The sequence below is a fragment of the Suncus etruscus genome, chromosome 6 (assembly GCF_024139225.1).
Source record: "Suncus etruscus isolate mSunEtr1 chromosome 6, mSunEtr1.pri.cur, whole genome shotgun sequence".
Taxonomy (NCBI): Eukaryota; Metazoa; Chordata; class Mammalia; order Eulipotyphla; family Soricidae; genus Suncus; species Suncus etruscus.
Genome location: NC_064853.1, coordinates 32,341,308 through 32,364,685, shown reverse-complemented (window position 1 = coordinate 32,364,685; position 23,378 = coordinate 32,341,308). Strand labels below are relative to the sequence as shown.

The 23,378-nt window shown below is 43.9% G+C and overlaps 1 protein-coding gene across 1 annotated transcript in view; it reads right to left on the bottom strand.

The window, feature by feature from the left end:
- TESK2 (testis associated actin remodelling kinase 2) overlaps positions 1 to 23,378 on the bottom strand; it is a 138,924-nt gene that overhangs the window by 103,675 nt on the left and 11,871 nt on the right. The window contains exon 2 of the mRNA XM_049774780.1: positions 19,516 to 19,819. Within this exon, the coding sequence (XP_049630737.1) occupies positions 19,516 to 19,737 (222 nt within the window). The 5' untranslated portion in view covers positions 19,738 to 19,819. The remainder of the gene's footprint in view (positions 1 to 19,515; positions 19,820 to 23,378) is intronic.

Here is a 23,378-nt window from a genome sequence, read left to right as displayed (position 1 = left end):
CACACAGCTGACAGGGTCCAATTCCTGGCATCCCATATGGTCCCCAGAGCCTGCCAGGAGTAACTTCTGAGAGCAGAGCTAGGAGTAACCCCTGAGCACCACTGGGTGTGGCCCAAAAACAAACAATAACTCTTAAAAATATATAATGATAGAAGTAAAAGAAATATTGAAATGGAAAACAAAGTACGGCTTTTTGGATTTGATGAAGGAATATTGGCACTTTGGTAATAAGATGATATAGTAACACTGTCCTACTAAAACATCAAAACATTTATATTCATGGGAGGGGCCGGAGAGATAGCATGGAGGTAAGGCGTTTGCCTTTCATGCAGGAGGTCAGCGGTTCAAATCTCAGCGCCCCATATGGTCCCCCGTGCCTGCCAGGAGCCATTTCTTTTTTTGTTTGTTTGTTTTTGTTTTTGTTTTTGGGCCACACCCGGCGGTGCTCAGGGGTTACTCTTGGTTGTCTGCTCAGAAATAGCACCTGGCAGGTACGGGGGACCATATGGGACACCGGGATTCGAACCAACCACCCCTGGTCCTGGATCAGCTGCTTGCAAGGCAAACGCTGCTGTGCTATCTCTCCGGGCCCCAGGAGCAATTTCTGAGCCTGGAGCCAGGAATAACCCCTGAGCACGCCGGGTGTGACCCAAAAACCAAAAAAAAAAAAAAAAAAAAATTATATTCTTGGGGCCAGAGCAATGTCGCGAGGCAAATGTCCTACCTCCATGCTATCTCCGGCCCCAAACATTTATATTCTTATAATAACTAATGTTGCATCATTAGTTATAACCAAAAAGAAAAAAATAAACAAGAACAGAGATAGCTTAAAGGGCTGAAACACATACTTTTTCTTTTTTTTTCTTTTTTTTTTTTTTTTTTTGGTTTTTGGTTTTTGGGCCACACCCGGCGGCGCTCAGGGGTTATTCCTGGCTATCTGCTCAGATATAGCTCCTGGCAGGCACAGGGACCATATGGGACACCGGGATTCAAACCAACCACCTTTGGTCCTGGATCGGCTGCTTGCAAGGCAAACGCCGCTGTGCTATCTCTCCGGGCCCCCTTTTTTTTTTTTTTTTTTTTTTTTGGAAACACATACTTTTTTTTTTTTTTTTTTTTTTTGGTTTTTGGGTCACACCCGGCAGTGCTCAGGGGTTACTCCTGGCTCCATGCTCAGAAATTGCTCCTGGCAGGCACGGGGGACCATATGGGACGCTGGGATTCGAACCGATGACCTCTTGCATGAAAGGCAAACGCCTTACCTCCATGCTATCTCTCCAGCCCCTGGAAACACATACTTTTTTAATATCACTTTATATCACCTAGTATTTAGCTTATGCAAAATTCTTTTTTGGGGGGCCGAAGAGATAGCATGGAGGTAAAGTGTTTGCCTTGCATGCAGAAGGTCAGTGGTTCGAATCCTGGCATCCCATATGGTCCCCTGGGCATGCCAGGAGCAATTTCTGAGCATAGAGCCAGGAGAAACCCCTGAGCACTGCTGGGTGTGACCCAAAAACCAAAAAAAAAATTTCTTTTTTGGGAGGGGAATGTTTGGACCACACCCAGCAGTTGTTCAGGAGTTATTCCCATCTCAGTGCTCAGGGTTGCTTCTAGTGGTGTTCCCAGGACAATGTGGTATCAGGGATTCAATCAGGCTTTCAGCATGTAAAACATGCACTCCAGATCATTGTGCTACCTCTTCGGTCCTGTAAAACTATTTACTAATTAACAGCCAAAATTTTCACATCAGCTCTAAGGAAATATTATATGTACTAAATATGGTTCAAAGCAAAACTTTTAAAAATAATACAAATATAATCTCTTTTTTTGTTGTTTTTGGGTTTTTTTTGTTTGTTTTTGGGCCACACCCAGTGTTGCTCAGGGGTTACTCCTGGCAGGAGGGGGACCATATGGGACACCGGGATTCGAACCAACCACCTTTGGTCCTGGATTGGCTGCTTGCAAGGCAAACGCCACTGTGCTATCTCTCCAGGCCCCAAATATAATCTCTTTTAAAACATATCATTTCACATGTCCCAGAATACAGGCACACCCCCATGAGAGCTCCTCTGAAAACCAACATAACTAAAAAGTTACAAAATCAGATAAATGCAACAAAGAAAACAATAGGAAATTTAGCAAGAAGCTGTTCTGAGAAATATGGATATGCAACAAAGACTATTTCCTAGATGCAGAGCTCTAAAAAAGCATTTATTTATTACTATCATTCTTCCTCCCCAGATTTTCATTACTAACCTATTTTTATTCATTAATCTTGGCTTTTGGACCTCATTTGAAAATGTTCAGGGGCTACTCTCAGTTCAGGGCTCTGGGAGTGTTTGGACACACCATGCAATCCCAGAGATGAATTTAGGTGTTCTGCAAGTAAAGTATGTACTCAGTCCTGAATAAAAGTACTTATTGGTTAAAACTTATTTTAAATCAGTTTTAAAAAACAGTAGAGGGGAGAGAGATAGATGCAAAATAGTCTCACTTTTTTTTTTTTTTTTTTTTGGTTTTTGGGCCATACCCGGCAGTACTCAGGGGTTACTCCTGGCTATCTGCTCAGAAATAGTTCTTGGCAGACACAGAGGATCATATGTGACGCCGGGGTTCGAACAACCACCTTAGGTCCTGGGTCGGCTGCTTGGAAGGCAAACACCGCTGTGCTATCTCTCTGGCCCAGAATAGTCTCACTTATCTATGGGTTTTAAGAAAAATAAAAGACATTTTTACAGGGTCTGGAGAGATAGCATGGAGGTAAAGCATTTGCCTTGCATGCAGAAGGACGGTGGTTCGAATCCCAACATCCCATATGGTCCCCCAAGCCTGCCAGGAGCGATTTCTGAGCATGCAGCCAGGAGTCGCCCCTGACCGCTGCCAGGTGTGACCCAAAAACAAACAAAGAAACAAACAAACAGACAAACAAAACAAAAACAAAAACCAACAGGAGAGGGACTAGAGCAATAGTAGAGTGGACAGGGAGCTTGCTTGCAAGTGGTTGACCTATGAGCCCCACCAGAAGTGATTGTTGGGACAGAGCGGTGGTGAAAGCAGTAGGGCGTTTGCCTTGTGTAGGCTAGCCTAGGATGGACCATGGTTCGATCCCCCTGTGTCCCATATGGTCCCCAAGACAGGAGTGATTTCTAAGCTCATAGCCAGGAGGATAGACCTCGGTTTGATCCCAGCCATCCTATATGGTAACGCAAGCCAGGAAGTGATTTCTGAGCACAGAGCCAGGAGTAACCTGCTACATCCCCCATGTTAACAAATCCTGAGGCCTAGCTAGAAAGGCACCATGTTTATAAAGGCCCTAATTACCAAAGAGAGGGTTTTATTTTTTAAAGCTGTCTGCTATTACAGGAACTTTTTCAAAGCTGCCTGTACTTGCAGAGAGGACTTTTGAAAAAAGTAGAACCTGGGGCTAGAGAGACAGCATGGAGGTAAGGCATTTGCCTTGCATCCAAAAGGTCAGTGGTTCGAATCCTGGTATCCCATATGGTCCTCTGAGCCTGCCAGGAGCGATTTCTAAGCATAGAGCCAGGAGTATCCCCTGAGTGCTGCCGGGTATGACCCAAAAACAAACAAACAAAAAAAAAGTAGCACCTGTAAGAAAAGATGCTTGGGGCTGGAGAGATAGCATGGAGGTAAGGCGTTTGCCTTGTGTGCAGAAGGTCTGTGCGTGGTTCAAGTCCTGGCACACAGGAGCGATTTCTGAGCATAGGGCCAGGAGCAAACCCTGAGCGTTGCTGGGTGTGACCCAAAAAACAAAAACAAAAAGCAAACAAAAAAAAAAAGATGCTTGAAAAAATAAACTGTACTTAGAGGCATTGAGGCCCTGAAAAAACCTTGGTTGCCTGTTCATGATACATTTGGGAAACAAAGGGATGTAGCATAAATATTAGTTGAGACATACCTTCAGCTGACATTCTAAGATTACTCAGATTTAATATTTACAGGGATTCAAATATTCTTTTTATTTTATTTTATTTTATTTCATTTTTGGTTTTTGGGCCACACCCGCATTGCTTAGGGGTTACTCCTGGCTCTACACTCAGAAATCGCTCCTGGCAGGCTCGGGGGACCATATGGGATGCTGAGATTTGAACCACTGTCCTTCTGCATGCAAAGCAAACGCCTTACCTCCATGCTTTCTCTCTAGCCCCCAAATATTCTTTTTTTTTTTTTTTTTTGGTTTTTGGGCCACACCTGGCATTGCTCAGAGGTTACTCCTGGCTGTCTGCTCAGAAATAGCTCCTGGCAAGCACGGGGGACCATATAGGACACCGGGATTCAAACCAACCACCTTTGGTCCTAGATTGGCTGCTTGCAAGGCAAACACCACTGGGCTATCTCTCCGGGCCCCCAAATATTCTTTATCTAATAATTATTATTCACATTTCTTAGAGCCTCTCTTAAAAATTACCCATATATAAACACACTTTATGAGAAACATTTGCATAGATTCTAGTATTTTTATTTAGTCTTACAGTATAATTTCTCACCCTCAAATCTAGCTTAGCTTTTAACCTTCATGCAGCCATAGTAAGAGTTAACATTTCAGACCCCAGTTCTGTACGCATAAAGCCAAAACAATTCTCAACTGACCTTGCTACTGAGAAACTACTGATAGCGAGAAGCAGCCTCAAAAGTGAAACTATCCTGCGTCAGAAATATGCTTTGTACAATTTGCCCCTATGTCTCTTTTGATAAATTAGCCCTATGATCTGTCAAGAAATTGAGTATAAGTATTCCACCTTGTGCCTTGAATAAACAAAACAGACCTTTATATCAACTTGACCCCTTGACTCTCTGTAACCCAATAGCCAACCCCGGTACACACCTTTCCAGGGACCCCCAGAAGATTTCTTTGTGTCAAGACCAACCATTCTGTGACAGCATCCCCTGAGCATCAACCAAGTGTGGCCCAAAAACCAAAATAAATATATAAATAATCCCCAAAGAGCCAGGGCAATAAACACAGCAGATAAGTTATTTACCCTGCATACAGCCAACTCAAATTCAACTCCCATAAACCCATATGGTCTCTTTTTTTCTTTTTTTTTTTTTTTTTTTTGGTTTTTGGGCCATACCCGGCGTTGCTCAGGAGTTACTCTTGGCTGTCTGCTCAGAAATAGATCCTGCAGGCACGGGGGAACATATGGGACACTGGGATTCAAACCAACCACCTTAGGTCCTGGATTGGCTGCTTGCAAGGCAAACGCCGCTGTGCTATCTCTCCGGGTCCCCATATGGTCTCTTAAGCACATTCAGAAATGATCGTTGAGAGCAGAACCAGGAAGAAACTCTGAACAGCAGTGGGTGTAGCCCAAAAACCAAAACAAAAATTATAGTCTGGAACCAGGATATAGATAGTACAGTGATACCTGGGTTCCGTACTAGGAACCACAAGTTTCCTAGAGAATTGTCTGATGCAGCTTTCTGCAGGTGTGGCCCTGGAGGACCCTGAACACCCCCAGTGTGGTTCACACTGCATGGCCTGACCAAAGGCCTTTGCATTAAACCAGCAGTCAGGTGATTGAGAAAAGTGGGAACACTTGGGATCACGAGTAGAGCTAAAAAAAAAAGAAAAAAAAAAAGGCAACACTGAAGCAGCACTTGCATTTTGAGACCAATTATTTTATTTCTCAAAGCTATCAGAGATCACAAAATCTTCACCTTCTAAAGCATAATAATATATACCCAAACCAAAAATGTCACCCTAAAATGTTCCCCTTTACTTTCCTAACACTACCACTCTCAACAGTTATATATTTAGAGTTTGCATGATGACTCCATTTGTACTAAATAATAAATGTAACCATGAATGTGAATAAATCAATTTTTCAGTACTAAGCAGATGGCAAGTATCTGGCTCCTTTAGTTTCTATATTTACTTTATTTTTAATAACTTGACATTTCTGAACAGAGTCACAAATTTAAGAATATACACTGGAGAGGGGCCGGAGAAATAGCATGGAGGTAGGGCATTTGCCTTGCAATCAGAAGGATGATGGTTCAAATCCTGGCATCCCATATGGTTCACTGTGCCTGCCAGGAGTGATTTCTGAGTGCTGCCAGGTGTGACCAAAAAAAAACAAAACAAAACAAAACAAAAAACACTGGAGAGAGAAAGTGAGGGGTTAGGCCTTTATTTTTTTTGTTTTTTGTTTTTTGGGCCACACCTACCAGTGCTCAGGCTCTGCACACAGGGATCACACTGGAGGGCTTGGGGGACTCTAATGAGTGCCAGGGATCAAACTCAGGTTAGTCACGTACAAGGAAAGTGACTTAAACCCTCTGTACTCTCTCTGTGGTCCTTAAGTCTTTTTTTATAGGGAGACGCACATTGGGCAGTTCTCAGGAGTTACTCCTCAGAAATCTATGCTCTATGCTTTATATTCAGAAACAGAAGTCACTCCTGGCAGGCACAGGGCACCATGTGGGATGCTGGGATCAAAACCAAGTTGGTCCCGGATAGGCCACATGCAAGGCAAATGCCCTACCCACCCACTGTGCTATCACTCTGGCCCCAAAACTTTATTTTATTTACATTAGTTATCTATTTACCATACCAACTAATCAAGTTGAACTCTATAAGAAAGTGCATAATTAGGGACCAGAGAGATAGCATGGAGGTAAGGCATTTGCCTTTCATGCAAAGGTCATTGGTTCAAATCCCTGCATCCCTTATGGTCTCCCCGCCACCCACCCACCTCCCACCCCCCACCCTGCCAGGAGCGATTTCTGAGCGTGGAGCCAGGAGTAAACCCTGTGCGCTGCCGGGTGTGACCAAAAAAAAAAAAGAAAGTTCATAATTATAAAAATGTGTTTAACAGCATATATACTTATATATAAAACATATTCTAGAAAAAAGTTCATTTATTATATGCTGATTTATAATCAGAATTAATATAATATTTCATTCACTAGGTGATAGGAATTCCATCATAACTGTACCATGCCATTTACTTGTTATATAAGATACTAATTAAACTTTTTTTTTTGGGGGGGGGGGGAGAGATCCACACCTGGAAGTGGTGAGGACTTATTCCTGGCTCTGTACTCAGGGATCACTTCTAGAAGTGCTCACAGGACCATATGTGGTGCTAGGGATTGAAACTGGGTTGCCACACGCAAGGCAAATACCTTATCCCATACCATCTCTCCAGCCCAAGATAGAAAACAACAACTCTTTTTTTTGTTTTGTTTTGGGGGGGTGTCACACCCGGCAGTGCTCAGGGGTTACTCCTGGCCCTACACTCAGAAATCGCCCCTGGCAGGCACGGGGGACCATATGGGATGCCGGGATTCAAACCACCGTCCATCTGTATGCCAGGCAAATGCCTTACCACTGTGCTATCTCTCCAGACCCAGAAAACAATTTAATCTCTGTACTATCTCTGTGATTCCTAAAATATAACTAAGGGACCTTGTTGTAATTTTAAAAGATAACGTATAAAAGTTCTTAACAGGGGCCGGGCGGTGGCACTAAAGGTAAGGTGCCTGCTTTGCCTGCGCTAGCCTTGGACGGACCGCGGTTCGATCCCCCGGTGTCCCATATGGTCCCCCAAGCCAGGAGCAACTTCTGAGCACATAGCCAGGAGTAACCCCTGAGCGTTACCGGGTGTGGCCCAAAAACCAAAAAAAAAAAAAAAGTTCTTAACAGGAGGTCAGAGCAATAGCACAGAAGGTAGGGCATTTGCCTTACATGTGGGGCTAACCAGGGTTCAATACCAACATCCCATATAGTCCCGTCCCGTCCCGTCCCCCCCCCGAGCCTGCCAGGTGTGATTTCTGAGTGCAGAGCCAAAAGTAAGCCCTAAGCATTGCCATGTGTAGTCCAAAATTCTTAACAGTGAGGCCGGAACAATAGCACAGAAGTAGGGCAATTGCCTTGCACACGGCTTACCAGGATGGACCTAGGCTCAATCCCTGGCACCCCAGATGGTCCCTGAGTCAGGAGCGATTTCTGAGCAAATAGCCAGGAGTACTCCTGAGCATCACTGAGTGTGTCCCAAAAAAAAAAAAGAAAAACAAAAATTCTTAACAGGGCCCGGAGAGATAGCACAGCGGCGAGATGCGGCGTTTGCCTTGCAAGCAGCCGATCCAGGACCAAAGGTGGTTGGTTCGAATCCCGGTGTCCCATATGGTCCCCCGTGCCTGCCAGGAGCTATTTCTGAGCAGACAGCCAGGAGTAACCCCTGAGCACAGCCAGGTGTGACCCAAAAAACCAAAAAAAAAAATTCTTAACAGTACTTGAAATATGGAGATTGTTTAGTGGGTAAGTCACTTTCCTGGAAAGTGCAGTAGACTTGGGTTATATCTTCAGCACCATATCTGGTCCCCATCCCCTAGCATCTGAGAGTGGGAAGTAAGTCCTGAGCACAGCAGGGTGTGGCCCAAAAAAACAAAAGTGCTTAGCACAGAATTCTTAGATCATTTTTTGTTTGGCTAGCTCTTGTTTTTGTTTTGTTGAATGTTTTGCTTGGATTTGTTTTGGTTGTTTTATTGTATTGGTAGTAACAACAAAAACTCCTTCATCTTTTTTTTTCTTTTTTTTTCGGGCCACACCCATTTGATGCTCAGGGGTTACTCCTGGCTAAGCGCTCAGAAATTGCCCCTGGCTTGGGGGGACCATATGGGACGCCAGGGGATCGAACCGCGGTCGCAATCTTTCCTTGGCTAGCGCCTGCAAGGCAGACACCTTACCTCTAGTGCCACCTCGCCCGGCCCCATCCTTCATCTTCTAATCCAATCTTGATATTAAATTTACTTCTTTTCAGGGGCCAAACATGAAACAGCTCATTTTAAAATCACCTTTGATTCCTCCTTCCTCTCACCATCACATTCAGTCATTCACCTAATGTTACAGATACCTGAGTTGGGGTGAAAGTGATAGCACAGCAGATACAGTGTTTGCCTTTCAGACAGCCTGCCTGTCTGTTCCATAACAGCATCCCATAATGGCCCTCTGAGAATGCCTGGAGTAATTTCTGAGCACGGAGTAACCCCTGAGCACCACCAGATGTGACCACAAAAAAAAAAACAAACTTAGGGGCCGGGAAGGTGGCGCTAGAGGTAAGGTGTCTGCCTTGCAAGCGCTAGCGTAGGACGGACCTCGGTTCGATCCCCCGGCGTCCCATATGGTCCCCCCAAGCCAGGGGCGATTTCTGAGCGCATAGCCAGGAGTAACCCCTGAGCGTCAAATGGGTGTGGCCCAAAAACCAAAAAAAAAAAAAAAAACTTAAATTAACAAATTAAAAAGTATGTTTGGGAGCTGTAGTGATAACATAGCAGTAGGGCATTTGCAGTGCATGCTGCAGACCTGGGACTAACCTGAGTTTGATCCCCGGCATCTCATGGTCCCCCAAGCCTACCAGGAGCTATTTCACAGCACAGAGCCAGGAGTAACCCCTGAGTGCCACTGGGTGTGGCAAAAAAAAAAAAAAGTATGTTTGGAGATCAGAGATACTACAGGGATTAAGGCACTTGATTTTTATAGGGCCAAAATAAACAAGTTCAATTCCCCAGTACCTGAGCACTATCAAGAGTGGTCCCTGAACACTGACTGAACTAGGAGTAAGTCCTGAGCACCTGTGGTGTAAAAGTATATTTGGTTTAAATCATTTCAGTCTTCTCCATCCCTACTGCTTCCATAACACACTCACAAATACGATCTCTCCCCTCTCAATCTCTCTTTCTCCCCACAAGTCACACATGTCTTTTACATAAATTGAAACAATCTATTCTTTTTTTTTTTTTTTTTTTTTTTTTTGGTTTTTGGGCCACACCCGGCGTTGCTCAGGGGTTACTCCTGGCTGTCTGCTCAGAAATAGCTCCTGGCAAGCACGGGGACCATATGGGACACCGGGATTCAAACCAACCACCTTTGGTCCTGGATCGGTTGCTTGCAAGGCAAATGCCGCTGTGCTATCTGCTATCTCTCCGGGCCCAAAACAATCTATTCTTATTTAATTGTTTTTGTTTTTAGACCTCACCCAATTGTGCTTATGGCTTACTCCAGGCTCTATGCTAAGAAATCACTCCTGGTGGGCTTAGGGGTGCCAAGGATCAAACCCGAGTCAGCCATGTGAAAAGCAAATGCACTACAAGCTATTACTATCTCTCTGGTATGTATTATTTTTATATAATGGCCAAATTCAGAATCAATTTTATTTAAAAGGCTAGAAATTGGAAAGGGCAAGAAGCCTCAAAAAGTATAAAAGGGGTGGAGGTTTCCTAAGCAGGAGATTGAATGCTGGAGATTGAACCCAGGTCAGTCACATGCAAAGTAAATGCCCTGACCACTGTGCTATCACTTCAGCCCCATATGCAGGATTCTTGTAACAATCTGTTTCTACTTTTTCCAATCCATTTGTCAGCTTGCAAAGTAAGCTTTTCATAATGTATATGAAAACACAATGCACAGCTGCTTAAAAAATAAGTCTTCAGGGCCCAGAGAGATAGCACAGTGGCGTTTGCCTTGCAAGCAGCCGATCCAGGACCAAAGGTGGTTGGTTCGAATCCTGTTGTCCCATATGGTCCCCCGTGCCTGCCAGGAGCTATTTCTGAGCAGACAGCCAGGAGTAACCCCTGAGCACTGCAGGGTGTGGCCCAAAAACCACAAAAAAAAAAAAAGTCTTCAGGGGCCAGTGCAATGGCGCAGGGTGTGAGACATCTGCCTTGCATGTGCTAGCCTACGACAGACCAAGGTTGGATCCCCCAGCGTCCCCAAGCCAGGGGCAATTTCTGAGAGTGTATAGCCAGGAGTAACCCCTGGGCGTAACCAGGGACGGCCCAAAAACAAAAAACAAAAACAAAAAAAACCCCACCTCTTTGGATAAGGTTCTCAACAACAAATCTTTGCTTAACTCTTCAATATTTTGATAATTGATACTAATCTAATCTCCCCTTTACCCTACTCTAGTCATTCTAGACTTCAGTCAGATCCTCAAGATATCTCAACTTCATTCACCTAAGCTTAGCAATAGATAATTCCTTTTACCTGCAAATTTCAAAAAAAAAAAAAAAAACCATATAGTCTAATAATTTTTGTTCTTTACCAAAAGCTAAGGTTCAGTGAGTAGTATAAATTGAGCAGATAAAATAAGTAAGGTTGGGGGAAGGGGAGCAAAAAAAATAGTAAGATTTATTTTTTGTTTGTTTTTTGAACCTACCTGAGCACTGCCAAAAAGTTAAAATTTAAAAAAAAATGGTACCCAAGCCTACACATGGAAGCTTGCACTCAGCTAACTGATTAAGATTACTCACTCGGGGGCTGGAGAGATAGCATGGAGGTAAGGCGTTTGCCTTTCATGCAAGAGGTCATTGGTTCGAATCCCAGCGTCCCATATGGTCCCCCGTGCCTGCCAGGAGCAATTTCTGAGCATGGAGCCAGGAGTAACCCCTAAGCACTGTCGGGTGTGACCCAAAAACCACAAAAAAAAAAAAAAAAAAAAAAAAAAAAAGATTACTCACTCGGCTCCAAAGATTAAAGTTCAATTTTTTTAAAGTAATACAAATAAGTTGTGTATATATCCACATTTCTCAATGTGAAGTCATCCATCAATCAATATTTCTTTTGCTATCTAAGACAACTAGAAGTCACTATATTACCTCCCTTATTATTTTTTGTGGGAATACCCACAATTGGCAATGCTTGGGGGTAACTCTTGACTCTGCACTCAAGAAACATTCCTGGTGGTATTGGTGGGATCATATGGTATGCCAGGAATTGAATCTGGGTTGACTACATGCAAAGCAAGTACCCAGCCCATTCCAAACCCCTCCCTTCCTTACTTTTTGTTTCTGTTTATGTGTTTGTTTGTGGGTCACACCTGGCAGTACTCAGGGGTTATGCCCGGCTTTGTACTCAGAAATTACTTCTGGCAGACTTGGAGGACTATATAGGATGCCAAGTATTGAACCCAGATCAGCAGCATGTAAGGCAAATTCACTGTGCTATCACTCTAACCCTATCTTCCTTACTTTATCTTCTACACTGGAAGTCAAATAGTTCCCTCTGTTACCAGTGAAACTTTTTATCTAACTTGACATTTAAAGCTTAGTAATCATCTATATATAATAAAAGATTAAAAAAAAAAACTAACCATGGAGGGCCGTGGCATACAGTGGTAGGGAATTTGCCTTGCACGTGGCCAAATCCAAGACAGACCCAAGTGCGATTCCCAGCATCCCATATGGGCCCCCAAGCCTGCCAAGAGTGATTTTTGAGCACAGAGCCAGAAGTAAACTGAGCTCCGCCAGGTGTGACCAACAACAACACAAAAAAAGATCAAATAGAAAATTTCTCCAGGGCCCGGAGAGATAGTACAGCTGTGTTTGCTTTGCAAGCAGCCGATCCAGGACCTAAGGTGGTTGGTTCAAATCCCGGTGTCCCATATGGTCCCCCGTGCCTACCAGGAGCTTTTTCTGAGCAGACAGCCAGGAGTAACCCCTGAGCACCGCCGAGTGTGGCCAAAAACCAAAAAAAAAAAAGAAAAAGAAAAAGAAAGAAAATTTCTCCAGACTTTAAGGGCATATGGTGTCTGTTGCAAATGTTCAATTCTGCCATTGTAACCACAAAAAATATGCATTAGAAAATAAGCATGGGGGGCCAGACCAATTGCACAGCCTTGAACACAGCCAACCTGGGTTTGATTCCCAGCATCCCATATGGTCCCCAGAACACAGAGCCAGAAATAACACCTTAGGACCACCAGGTGTGCCCTGCCCCCCAAAAAAAAAAAGAAAAAGAAAATAAGCATGGGAGTTTCCAATAAAATTCTATTTAGATAACTTGGAGAGATAATACAGTGAGATGGGTTTTTGCCTTACAAGTGACCAACCCCAGAACCTTATATCTATATGGTTCTCGAATCCCAGCCAGGTGTGTCAACTGAGCTCAGAGTCAGCAGTAAGCCTTCAGACTGTCAGGTGTGGTCCAAAACCAAAACTAAAAGTTCTATTTACAATGCTGGGGAGGGAGAAAGTTCAAGAGGCTGGAGCACATGATTTGCATGCAGGAGGCCTAAATTTAATTCCTAGCAGCCTAGCACCACCAAGCACCAAATTGGGACTAGATCTTAGCACCAGCTGCTGTGACCCCAAAACAAAGACAAAAAAACAAACAAGGAGCCAGAGAGATAGCATGGAGGTAAGGTGTTTGCCTTGCATGCAGAAGGGCGGTGGTTCTAATCCCAGCATCTCATATGGTCCCCTGAGCCTACCAGGAGAGATTTCTGAGCGTAGAGCCAGGAGTAGCCCCAGAGCACTGATGGGTGTGACCCCCAAAAAAAAAAAAAACTAACCAAACAAAAACAATTCTACTTTAAAAAAAAAAAAAAACGTATGGCAGGTTGGCTTTGGTACAAAGGTTTATCAGAAGAAACTGTCTATCAGATATGTAAAAACAGACTTTTTTTCTTTCCCAAGTATATAATTTTCTTGGTTTTGTTTTTTTTGGGACACACCTAGCTGTGCCCAGGGTTTACTCTTTTATTTTTTTATTTTTTGGTTTTTGGGTCACATCCAGAAGTCCTCAGGGGTACTTCTGGCTCTACGCTCAGAAATCACTCCTGGGACGGAGAGATAGCATGGAGGTAAGGAGTTTGCCTTTCATGCAGAAGGTCATTGGTTCGAATCCCATATGGTCCCCTGAGCCTGCCAGGAGTGATTTCTGAGCATAGATCCAGGAGTAACCCCTGAGTCCTGCCAGGTGTGACCCAAAAAACAAAAAACAAAAAAAAAAAGAAAGAAAGAAAGAAAAGAAATCGCTCCTGGCAGGCTCAGGGGACCATATGGGATGCCAGGGTTCAAACCAGGTTCTGTCCTGTGTTGGCCACATGCAAGGCAAATGCCTTACCACTATGCTATCGCTCTGGCCCCTGTGTGTAACCCTTGAAGCTCAAAGATCCATACGGGGCACTGGGAACCAAATTGGATTGGCTGCATGCAAGGCCAGCACAAAACCCATATTGCTCCAGTCTTGGGATATCACCCCACCCCCCATCTTACCTGAGGGTAAGACCTGCCCATTTCTGGGAGGGGTCTTTGGGAAGTATCAAGAAGATTATTTCAGAGGCAGGAAAAGGATTTGGGGTATTCAAGGGGAGATGAAAGAGGAAGGAGCAGGAGGAGGAAACATGGCAGAGAAAAGTTAGGATGCTGGGCAAACTGAAGAGAGCATGCTTAAATAGGTTATGATCTGTTGTAGCCCACATCTGTTGGCTAGGACCTGAATAAAGCTGATGTCTCCTGAAACCTGTCTGTGGATCATTTCTTCGCTTCTGACCCACTATCCTCAGACCTGCCGGCTGAAGGGGGTTGCATGGCGTGGGCTGGCAGAGAAAGGCCCCTCTATCCATCCCATCACCATCCAACGCCATCCAGGGCTCTTATTCAACATACTAAAAAGCTGTTATGTTAATTTTACACTTTGAACTTTGTTGCTATGGGAATATTAAGGTTCCCACCTTTGGCTGGTGAAAGACAGGAATACAAAAGCTTATTACCCTTCATTTATATTCAGAGAGGGGGAGATGTCACCCCATCCCCATCTTATCTGAGGGTAAGACCTGTCCATTTCTGGGAGGGGTCTTTGGGAGGTATCAAGATGATTATCTCAGGGACAGGAAGAGAATTTGGAGGACAGATTGAGGAATATTCAGCGTGAGAGTTGGCAGGATGGAGGGAGAAGGAACATGTTGAATGCAGGACTGATTATGAATCCAGCAAAAAAGGTTATGATAGGCCACACATGTTGGCCAGGGCCTGAATAAAGCTGATGTCTCCTGAAGCCTGACTGCCTGTGAGTTTTCTCCCTGCCGCTATCCTGAACCTGCAGACTCGCCTGCTGAAGAGGGTTGCAGACACATGGTCTGGGCTGGAGGAGAAAGGCCTCTCACCCTCCATCCATCTCATCACCATCCAGCCCCATCCAGGGCTGTTATTCAACACTGCAAATATAATTTTCTAACCATAAAATTAACTACTTTTTGGGCTGGAGAGATAGCACAGTGGTAGGGCATTTGCCTTGCATGCAGCAGACCCAGGAGGGACCTAGTTCGATTCCGCATCCCATATGGTCCCCCAGCCTGCCAGGGGCAATTTCTGAGTGCAGAGCCTAGAGTAACCCCTGAGAGCTGCTAGGTGTGGCCCAGATACCAATCAATCAAAGTTTTTTAAAAATTAACTTTTGGGGCCAGAGAGATAGCACAACGGGTAAGGATGGTGGTTCGGATCCCGGCATCCCATATGGTCCCCTGTGCCTGCCAGAGGCAATTTTTGAGGACAGAGCCAGGAGTAACCTCCACACACACACCCAGCGCCATGGTGTGACCAAAAAAACAGAAACAAGCAAACAACAACAACAACAACAAAAAAAAAATACAAGGCCAGTGAGATCACTCCATGGACAAGTGTACATTTTTTTTAGTGAGGCCCAGGTTTGATCCAACACTACATGAAACCAAAAAAAATAAGATAGGAGATACACAGAGTAGTCAAACTCATAAAAATAATAAGTAAAGATCTAGAGTATAGCCACACTTAGCTGTGCATATGGATAATGCCTGATTCTACACTCAGGAATCACTCCTTGTGGGTTCGGGGGACCATATAGGATACTGAGGATTAAACCCAGGTCAGCTAAATACAAAGCAAAAACCCTATCTGCTGTACTATTGCTCTGGCCCCAAGAGCTTTCCTATATGTGTAAGAGCCTGGGTTCAATCTCTGTTATCACAAAAACAAATAAAAATAAAACTGAAGCCAGAGAGAAAGTACAGAGGGTAGGACACTTGACTTGTAGGAAGCCAATCCAGGTTTGATCCCTAACAGCATATATAGTCCTCTGAACACTGCCAGAGTAATTTATTTTCCTTTGAGGCCACTCCCAGTGTTGTTCAGAGGTAACTTCCTGGCTCTGTGCTGAGGAATCATTACTGGCAGGTTCAGAGAACCATATGGAATGCCATGGTTTGAACCCAGTTCTGCCACATGCAAGGCAAGCATTCTACCCTGTATTATTCCCCTCCATCCTCCAGAAGTAATTCTTGAGTTTAGAGCCTGGAGTTAAGTCCTGAATACAGCCAGCTATGGGTCCAAAAATAAAATAAATAAAAAATAAAAATAAACTTAAAGAAAGTAGAAATCATAATGGTAAACATAATATTACTATATTACTATTTTGCCAACAATTTCACTTAGAGATAAATACTTGAAAGAACTGAAACATAGACTCAGATTCTTGTACTACAGTAGCATTAGTCACAATAACTAAAAGCTGGAAGCTAGTCCCCCCCCCACCAAACGAAACAAATAGCTCAGAGCCAGAGCAATAGCACAGTGATTAAAGCATTTGCACATGTGGCTGACCTGGGTTTGATCCCTGGCATTTCATATGTTCCCCCTAGCCTGCCAGGAATGATTCCTGAACACAGAACAGGGGTAACCTCTGAACACTGCCAAGTGTGGCCCAAACAAAAACCAAAACAGGGGCCGGGCGGTGGCGCTGGAGGTAAGGTGCCTGCCTTGCCTGCGCTAGCCTAGGACGGACCGCGGTTCGATCCCCCGGCATCCCATATGGTCCCCCAAGAAGCCAGGAGCAAGTTCTGAGCGCATAGCCAGGAGTAACCCCTGAGCGTCACAGGGTGTGGCCCAAAAACCAAAAAAAAAAAAAAAAAAAAAAAAAAAAATCCATCAATAGATGAATTAATAAAGCACGTAAGTATAACACTATATCATCCATCCATAAAAATAGTAATAAAATTCAGACAAGGGGCCGAAGCAGTAGTATCTGCCTTGCCTGCACTAGCTTAGGACAGACGACAGTTCAACCCCCGATAACCCATATGGTCCCCCAAGTCAGGAGCGATTTCTGAGCGCATAGCCAAGAGTAACCCCTGAATGTCACCAGGTGTGGCCCAAAAACCAAAAATAAAAATAATAAAAAAAAATAAAATTCAGGGGCCGGAGAGATAGCATGAAGGTAAAGCGTTTGCAGGAGGTCATCGGTTCGAATCCCGGCGTCCCATATGGTCCCCCGTGCCTGCCAGGAGCAATTTCTGAGCATGGAGCCAGGAATAACCCCTGAGCACTGCCAGGTGTAACCCAAAAACCACAAAAAAAAATAATAATAATAAAATAAAATTCAGACAGATGCTACAATATAGATGAACTCTGAGGACATTGTGGTAAGTAAAACAAGTCACATACACAAACCTAAATAAGTAAATTAATAGAAAGGAAAAAAGAAAGGAAAAGCTAAAAATATAGAAGAATGTAGCTGGAAAAAAGAGGCAAATGGAGAGGTAGTGTTTTGTGAACATAGAGCTTATGTTGAGATAATGAAAAGATTTTAAAAATGAATAGTGATGGTTATTATGTTTAACATGAATAACTATACTTAATGCCACAGAACTTAAATGTGGTCAAAATGATAGTTTTAGTCCAGGGCAATAGCACAAAGGAACAGTGTGCATGTGAGAGGCACCTGGATTTCATCCCCAGCATCACATAGTCTCTCAAGAACTGCTGGGAATGATGCCAGAGCAACAAACCCCAAATAGCCCCCAAGAACTGTCAGCTGAGGTCAAAAAACATAACAAAACAAACAAAAGGGGCCAGAGTGGTGGCACAGTGCATAAGGCGTCTGTCTTGCTCGAGCTAAACTAGGACGAGCTGCAGTTCGATCCCCCAGAATCCTATATGGTCCCCCAAGCCCAGAGCGATTTCTGAGCACATAGCAGGAGTAACCCCTGAGTGTTACCAGGTGTGGCCCAAAAACAAATACAAACAAACAAACAAAAATACATAGTATAATCATGCTGAGTGAATTTAGTCAGAGGGAGCAAAACTGCCACAGAATTCTCTCTCATATGTGGGATATAAAGAAACATAATATTGAAATAGCAAATGCCGGGCCTGGAGAGATAGCACAGCGGTGTTTGCCTTGCAAACAGCCGATCCAGGACCAAAGGTGGTTGGTTCGAATCCCAGTGTCCCATATGGTCCCCGGTGCCTGCCAGGAGCTATTTCTGAGCAGACAGCCAGGAGTAACCCCTGAGCACCACGATGTGGCCCAAAAACCAAAAAACAAAAACAAAACGAAATAGCAAATGCCCAAAGACAAGATAAACAAAGAACATGACAACTGATCTTCAGTAGGAAACATGGCACTCTCAGCAGGGGCTGAGAGATAAGGCAGGGAGGGGCAACATCTATGGTAGGTATTTTAACCTAGAAGAAGAGGTGGTGATGGGCCAGAGAGATGGCATGGAGGTAAGGTGTTTTTTTCTTGCAAGCAGAAGGATGGTGGTTTGAATCCCAGCATCCCATATGGTCCTCCGAGCCTGCCAGGAGCGATTTCTGAGCGTAGAGACAGGAGTAACCTCTAAGGGGACCGAGAGATAGCATGAAGGCAGGGTGTTTGCCTTACATGCAGAAGGACGATGGTTCGAATCCCGGCATCCCATATGGTCCCCCAGCCTGCCAGGAACAATTTCTGAGCGTAGAGACAGGAGTAACCCCTGAGCGCTGCTGGGTGTGACCCAAAAACCAAAACCAAAACCAAAACAAAACAAAAAACCAAACAACCACTTGAAGGTTGAGAGATAAATAGCACAGCAGTAGGGTATTTGTCTTGCACAAGGCGATCCAGGACAGACCTGGGTTCAATTTCAAGCATCCCAGGTGGTTTCCCAAGCCTGCCAGAAGCGGATTTCTGAGCACAGAGCCAAGAGTTACTCCTGAGTAACACAGGGTATGGCCCAAAACCCAAAAATAAATAAATAAAATAAATAAAAGCTGCTTCTCAAGAAATAAATAAAATTAAAAGTTGCCTCTCCTGGGGCTGGAGTGATAGTACAGTGGGTAAAGCACTTGCCTTGCACACAACCAACCCAGGTTCCATCCCCAGCATCTCACATGGTCCCAAAGCCTGCCAGCAGTTATCACTGGGCATAGAGCCAAGAGTAGCTTCTGAGCTCCACCAGGTGTGGCCCAAATTTCCCCAGCCCAAAAATAAGTGCCTCTTGTAGAGGCAGCATGGTAGGTTAGCGGCAAATGGTAGTTGAAGAAATATATGGGGCATTGGTGGAGGGGAGCGGACACTAGTAAAGAAACTGGTGTTGAAACACTGTATTCCTATACACAATCAGGAATAACTATGTAATTTCACGATGACAAACACAAAAATAATAAATAGTAAAATGTCTAGCCAAGTCCCATGTTCTTATTAAACACAACTATCAGTCACAGCAAAATTTAATATCAGCAAAACAACATGAGAAAAGTTAAAGTTGGGGCCGGGCGGTGGCGCTAAAGGTAAGGTGCCTGCCTTGCCTGTGCTAGCCTTGGATGGACCGTGGTTCGATCCCCCGGTGTCCCATATGGTCCCCCAAGCCAGGAGCAACTTCTGAGCACATAGCCAGGAGTAACCCCTGAGCGTTACCGGGTGTGGCCCAAAAACCAAAAAAAAAAAAAAAAAAGAAAAGTTAAAGTTTTACTCACCTTGAACACTTCAGAGAAGAACCCAGACCCTATTTTTTCACATGTGAAGTCATCTAATCGTGTCAGTCTAGAAAAGGCATTCATCAGAGCTCGATACGAAGATGTTTCATCTCTTTCCACCTGGGTCATGTTCCCATCCCCTCCACCACCTCCTTCATAATCTTCCAGACGCTCCACTCGTGGAGGAAATCCAGCAATTGAATTTCGTTTGCTCCGATCCATAGTTTTAACAACTTTTTCTTCTTTTAAGAAAAAACTTCACACATATTTTTTGGCTGAAATTTACTTCTCTTCCAGTTTGACACTAAATAAGAAAACAAAAGAACTTCATTAAAAACATTAATAAGCATATATGCCAATTGATAAATTATAATGCAAAAAATATTCTCACAGTCTATTTTATAATTTTCATATTTAAAAAACTTCATGTCTTGGGGTCAGAGCAATAGATAGCAAAGTAGGTAGGGTACTTGCCTTGCACGTGGTCAACCTAAATTCAATCCCCAGCAGCCTATATGGTCGCCTGAACCGTGCTAGGAGTGCTGTGAGAGGAGAGTCAGGAGTAAGTCCTGAGCACCACTGGGTGTTACCCAAAACCAAACAACAATGACAACAAAATAAAGTCCACATAATCAGGCTTTTGGTTTTTGTTTGTTTTCCTTCTTTATTATTTTGAGCCACACCCAACAGTGCTCAGAGCTTACTCCTGACTCTGAACTCAGGGATCATTCCTGGCAGGTGTGGGGACCATGTGGGATGCTGGAGATCAAACCTCAAGTCAGCTGGGTGTATGGTAAGCACCCTTATCTGCTGTACTATCTTCCTTATCCTCATAATTAGTTTTTAGGACAAATTGAACATAATAAAGATTATAGCTACATTCTAAAAATCAAAAGGAGTATACCACTATCATTTACTAAACATCAACTTACTAGTAATCAGTATGAGGCAAATATGTTTTTTTAATATATATATTTTATTTAATCACCTTGATTACATACATGATTGTGTTTGGGTTACAGTCATGTAAAGAACACCCCCCATCACCAGTGCAACATTCCCATCACCAATGTCCCATGTCTCCCTCCTCCCCACCCGACCCCGGCCTGTACTCTAAACAGGCTCTCCATTTCCCTCATACATTCTCATTATTAGGACAGTTCAAAATGTAGTTATTTCTCTAACTAAACTCATCACTATGTTATTTTTATTTATTTATAAGGGGCTGGAGAGATAGAAAAGGATATTCAGGTATTTACCCTGCTTACTGCTCATCCAGCTTCAACTCCTGGCATTGTATATTGACCACCTAACACCAGAAGAGCTCCCTCCTGAGCACAGAATTAGGAGTAGCCTCTGAGCACCGCTGGGGATATGTACTAACCTACAAAAAATAAAACCCCAAAATGTATAGGTCCCATGTGAATATAAAGGTTCAGTGAATAAAGCACATACCTTGTATTCATGAGGCCCTGAGTTTAATCCTCATAATAAAACATAAATTACGTTTAAAATATGTATAGGGGCCACTCAGTGGTGTCAGAGGCAAGAGTGGGTGCCCCAGGGCTACATTTGGAAGTACTAGTGAATTAGTATACAATTCCAGGGATCAAACTCAGAGACTTGGAGCTGTAGCAATAGTGCAGAAGGTAGGAAGCTTGCTTTGTACAAGGCCCTCCTCGGTTCTATACCTGGCATCCCATATGGGACGAGAGAACCAGGAGTAACCCATAAGCACTGCTGAGTGTGGCCCAAAACCAAAACAAAAATGAAAATATCGGACCCGGAGAGATAGCACAGCAGCGTTTGCTTTGCAAGCATCCAATCCAGGACCAAAGGTGGTTGGTTCGAATCCCGGTGTCCCATATGGTCCCCCGTGCCTGCCAGGAGCTATTTCTGAGCAGACAGCCAGGAATAACCCCTGAGCACAGCCGGGTGTGACCCAAAAAACAAAAACAAAAAAAAAGAAAGAAAAAAAAAGAAAATATCTACTAGGCATATGATCTTACTATCTGAACTATCACCTTAACCATATAAGAATTTTTTAAGATCAAAACATATTTTAATTACTTTAATCTTTAAAAAAAATCCTGATAGGGTTTTTCATGCTCAGGCTAGATATTCAAAGGTCTGAGTTATGCTTTGCATATGGTAGACCTGTATTTGATCTCCAGTATCACATGGTCCCTAAGAGCCACACCCAAGAACAAAATGAGTAGCAGTCCCTGAGCATAGTTAGGTGTAACCAAAACAAATTTATTTTTAGAAAACATTATGTTAGGAGCCAGAGAGATAGCATAGCAGTAGGGCATTTACCTTGCATGCGGCTGACCCAGAACAGGCCCGGTTTTGATTCCGGGCAGCCTGCCAGGAGAAATTTTTTTTTTTTTAGGTTTTTGGGCCACACCTGGTGACATCCAGGGGTTACTCCTGGCTATGCGCTCAGAAATCGCTCCTGGCTTGGGGGACCATATGGGGGATCAAACCACAATCCGTCCTAGGTTAGTCATGTGCAAGTCAAACGCCTTACCACTTGCACCATCACTCTGGCCTTTTCGTGTGTGTGTGTGTGTGTGTGTGTGTGTGTGTGTGTGTGTGTGTGTGTGTGTGTGTGTGTGTGCGCGCGGCGCGCACGCGCTAGGAGCAATTACTGAACAAAGAGCCAGAAATAATCCCTGAGCACTGCTGAGTGTGGCCCAAAAATAAAAAAGAAAACATGTTGCTTGGGTGTGGAGCGATAGCACAGCAAGTAGGGCATTTGCCTTGCACACAGCTAACCTGAGTTCATCCCTAGCATCTTATATGGTCCCCTGAGCACTGGCAGGTATAATTTCTGAGCACAGAGCCAGGAGTAATCTGAGCTCCACTGGGTATGGTCCAAAACACAAAACAAAACAAAACAAAACAAAACAAAACAAAAAAAAGAAAAAGATCACGTTGCTTTTATTTACTACCTTGCCATCTCAGGGGTCACTCCTGGTTCTATGATCTATGGGTGCATTTGAGCCATGGTGTGGTCACAGCTGCATGAAAGGTAGTTATAACCATAACTATAGCCTCTTTACCATCTCTCCAATCCAAAGATTCCTTTTACAGAGAAAGCAATTAGTCAATTAATTAGTTAATTAAAAGGCAAAGATTTAAAAGCTATATTTGGGGCCAAAGCAAGTGTACAGTAGGTAAGGTGCTTGCCTTGCACGAGGTCTATCAGGACTCCTTTATCCCAAGCCCACCAGGAGTGATTCCTGAGTGATTCCTGAGTGCAGAGCCAGGAGTGAAGCCCTGAGCATTGCCCAAATGTTTTTAAAATGTTTTCAGCTAAAAGTTAAAATATATAAAAGAAAGATAGCTTCTTGTATTTAAGAATACGATGAGGGGCCGGGCGGTGGCGCTAAAGGTAAGGTGCCTGCCTTCCCTGCGCTAGCCTTGGATGGACCACGGTTCGATCCCCCGGTGTCCCATATGGTCCCCCAAGCCAGGAGCAACTTCTGAGCGCATAGCCAGGAGTAACCCCTGAGCGTTACCGGGTGTGGCCCAAAAACCAAAAAAAAAAAAAAAAAAAAAAAAAAAAAAGAATAAGATGAGGTGGGAGCGATAGCTCAGCGGTAGGGTGTTTGTCTTGCACGTGGCCAGGCTAGAATGAACCAATTAGATCCCTGGCATCCCATATGGTCCCCTGAGCCTGCCAGGGGCAATTTCTGAGCACAGAGCTAGGACTAGCCTCTGAGAGCAGCCAGGTAGGGCCAAAAACCAAAAATACAATGAACCAAGGATAATACATTTTATAAGTGAGAGTTTTTGCTGCAAAACTAATAAAAGAATTTGGTTTGTTGCTGTTGTTTGAGGTTTTTTTTTGGGGGGGA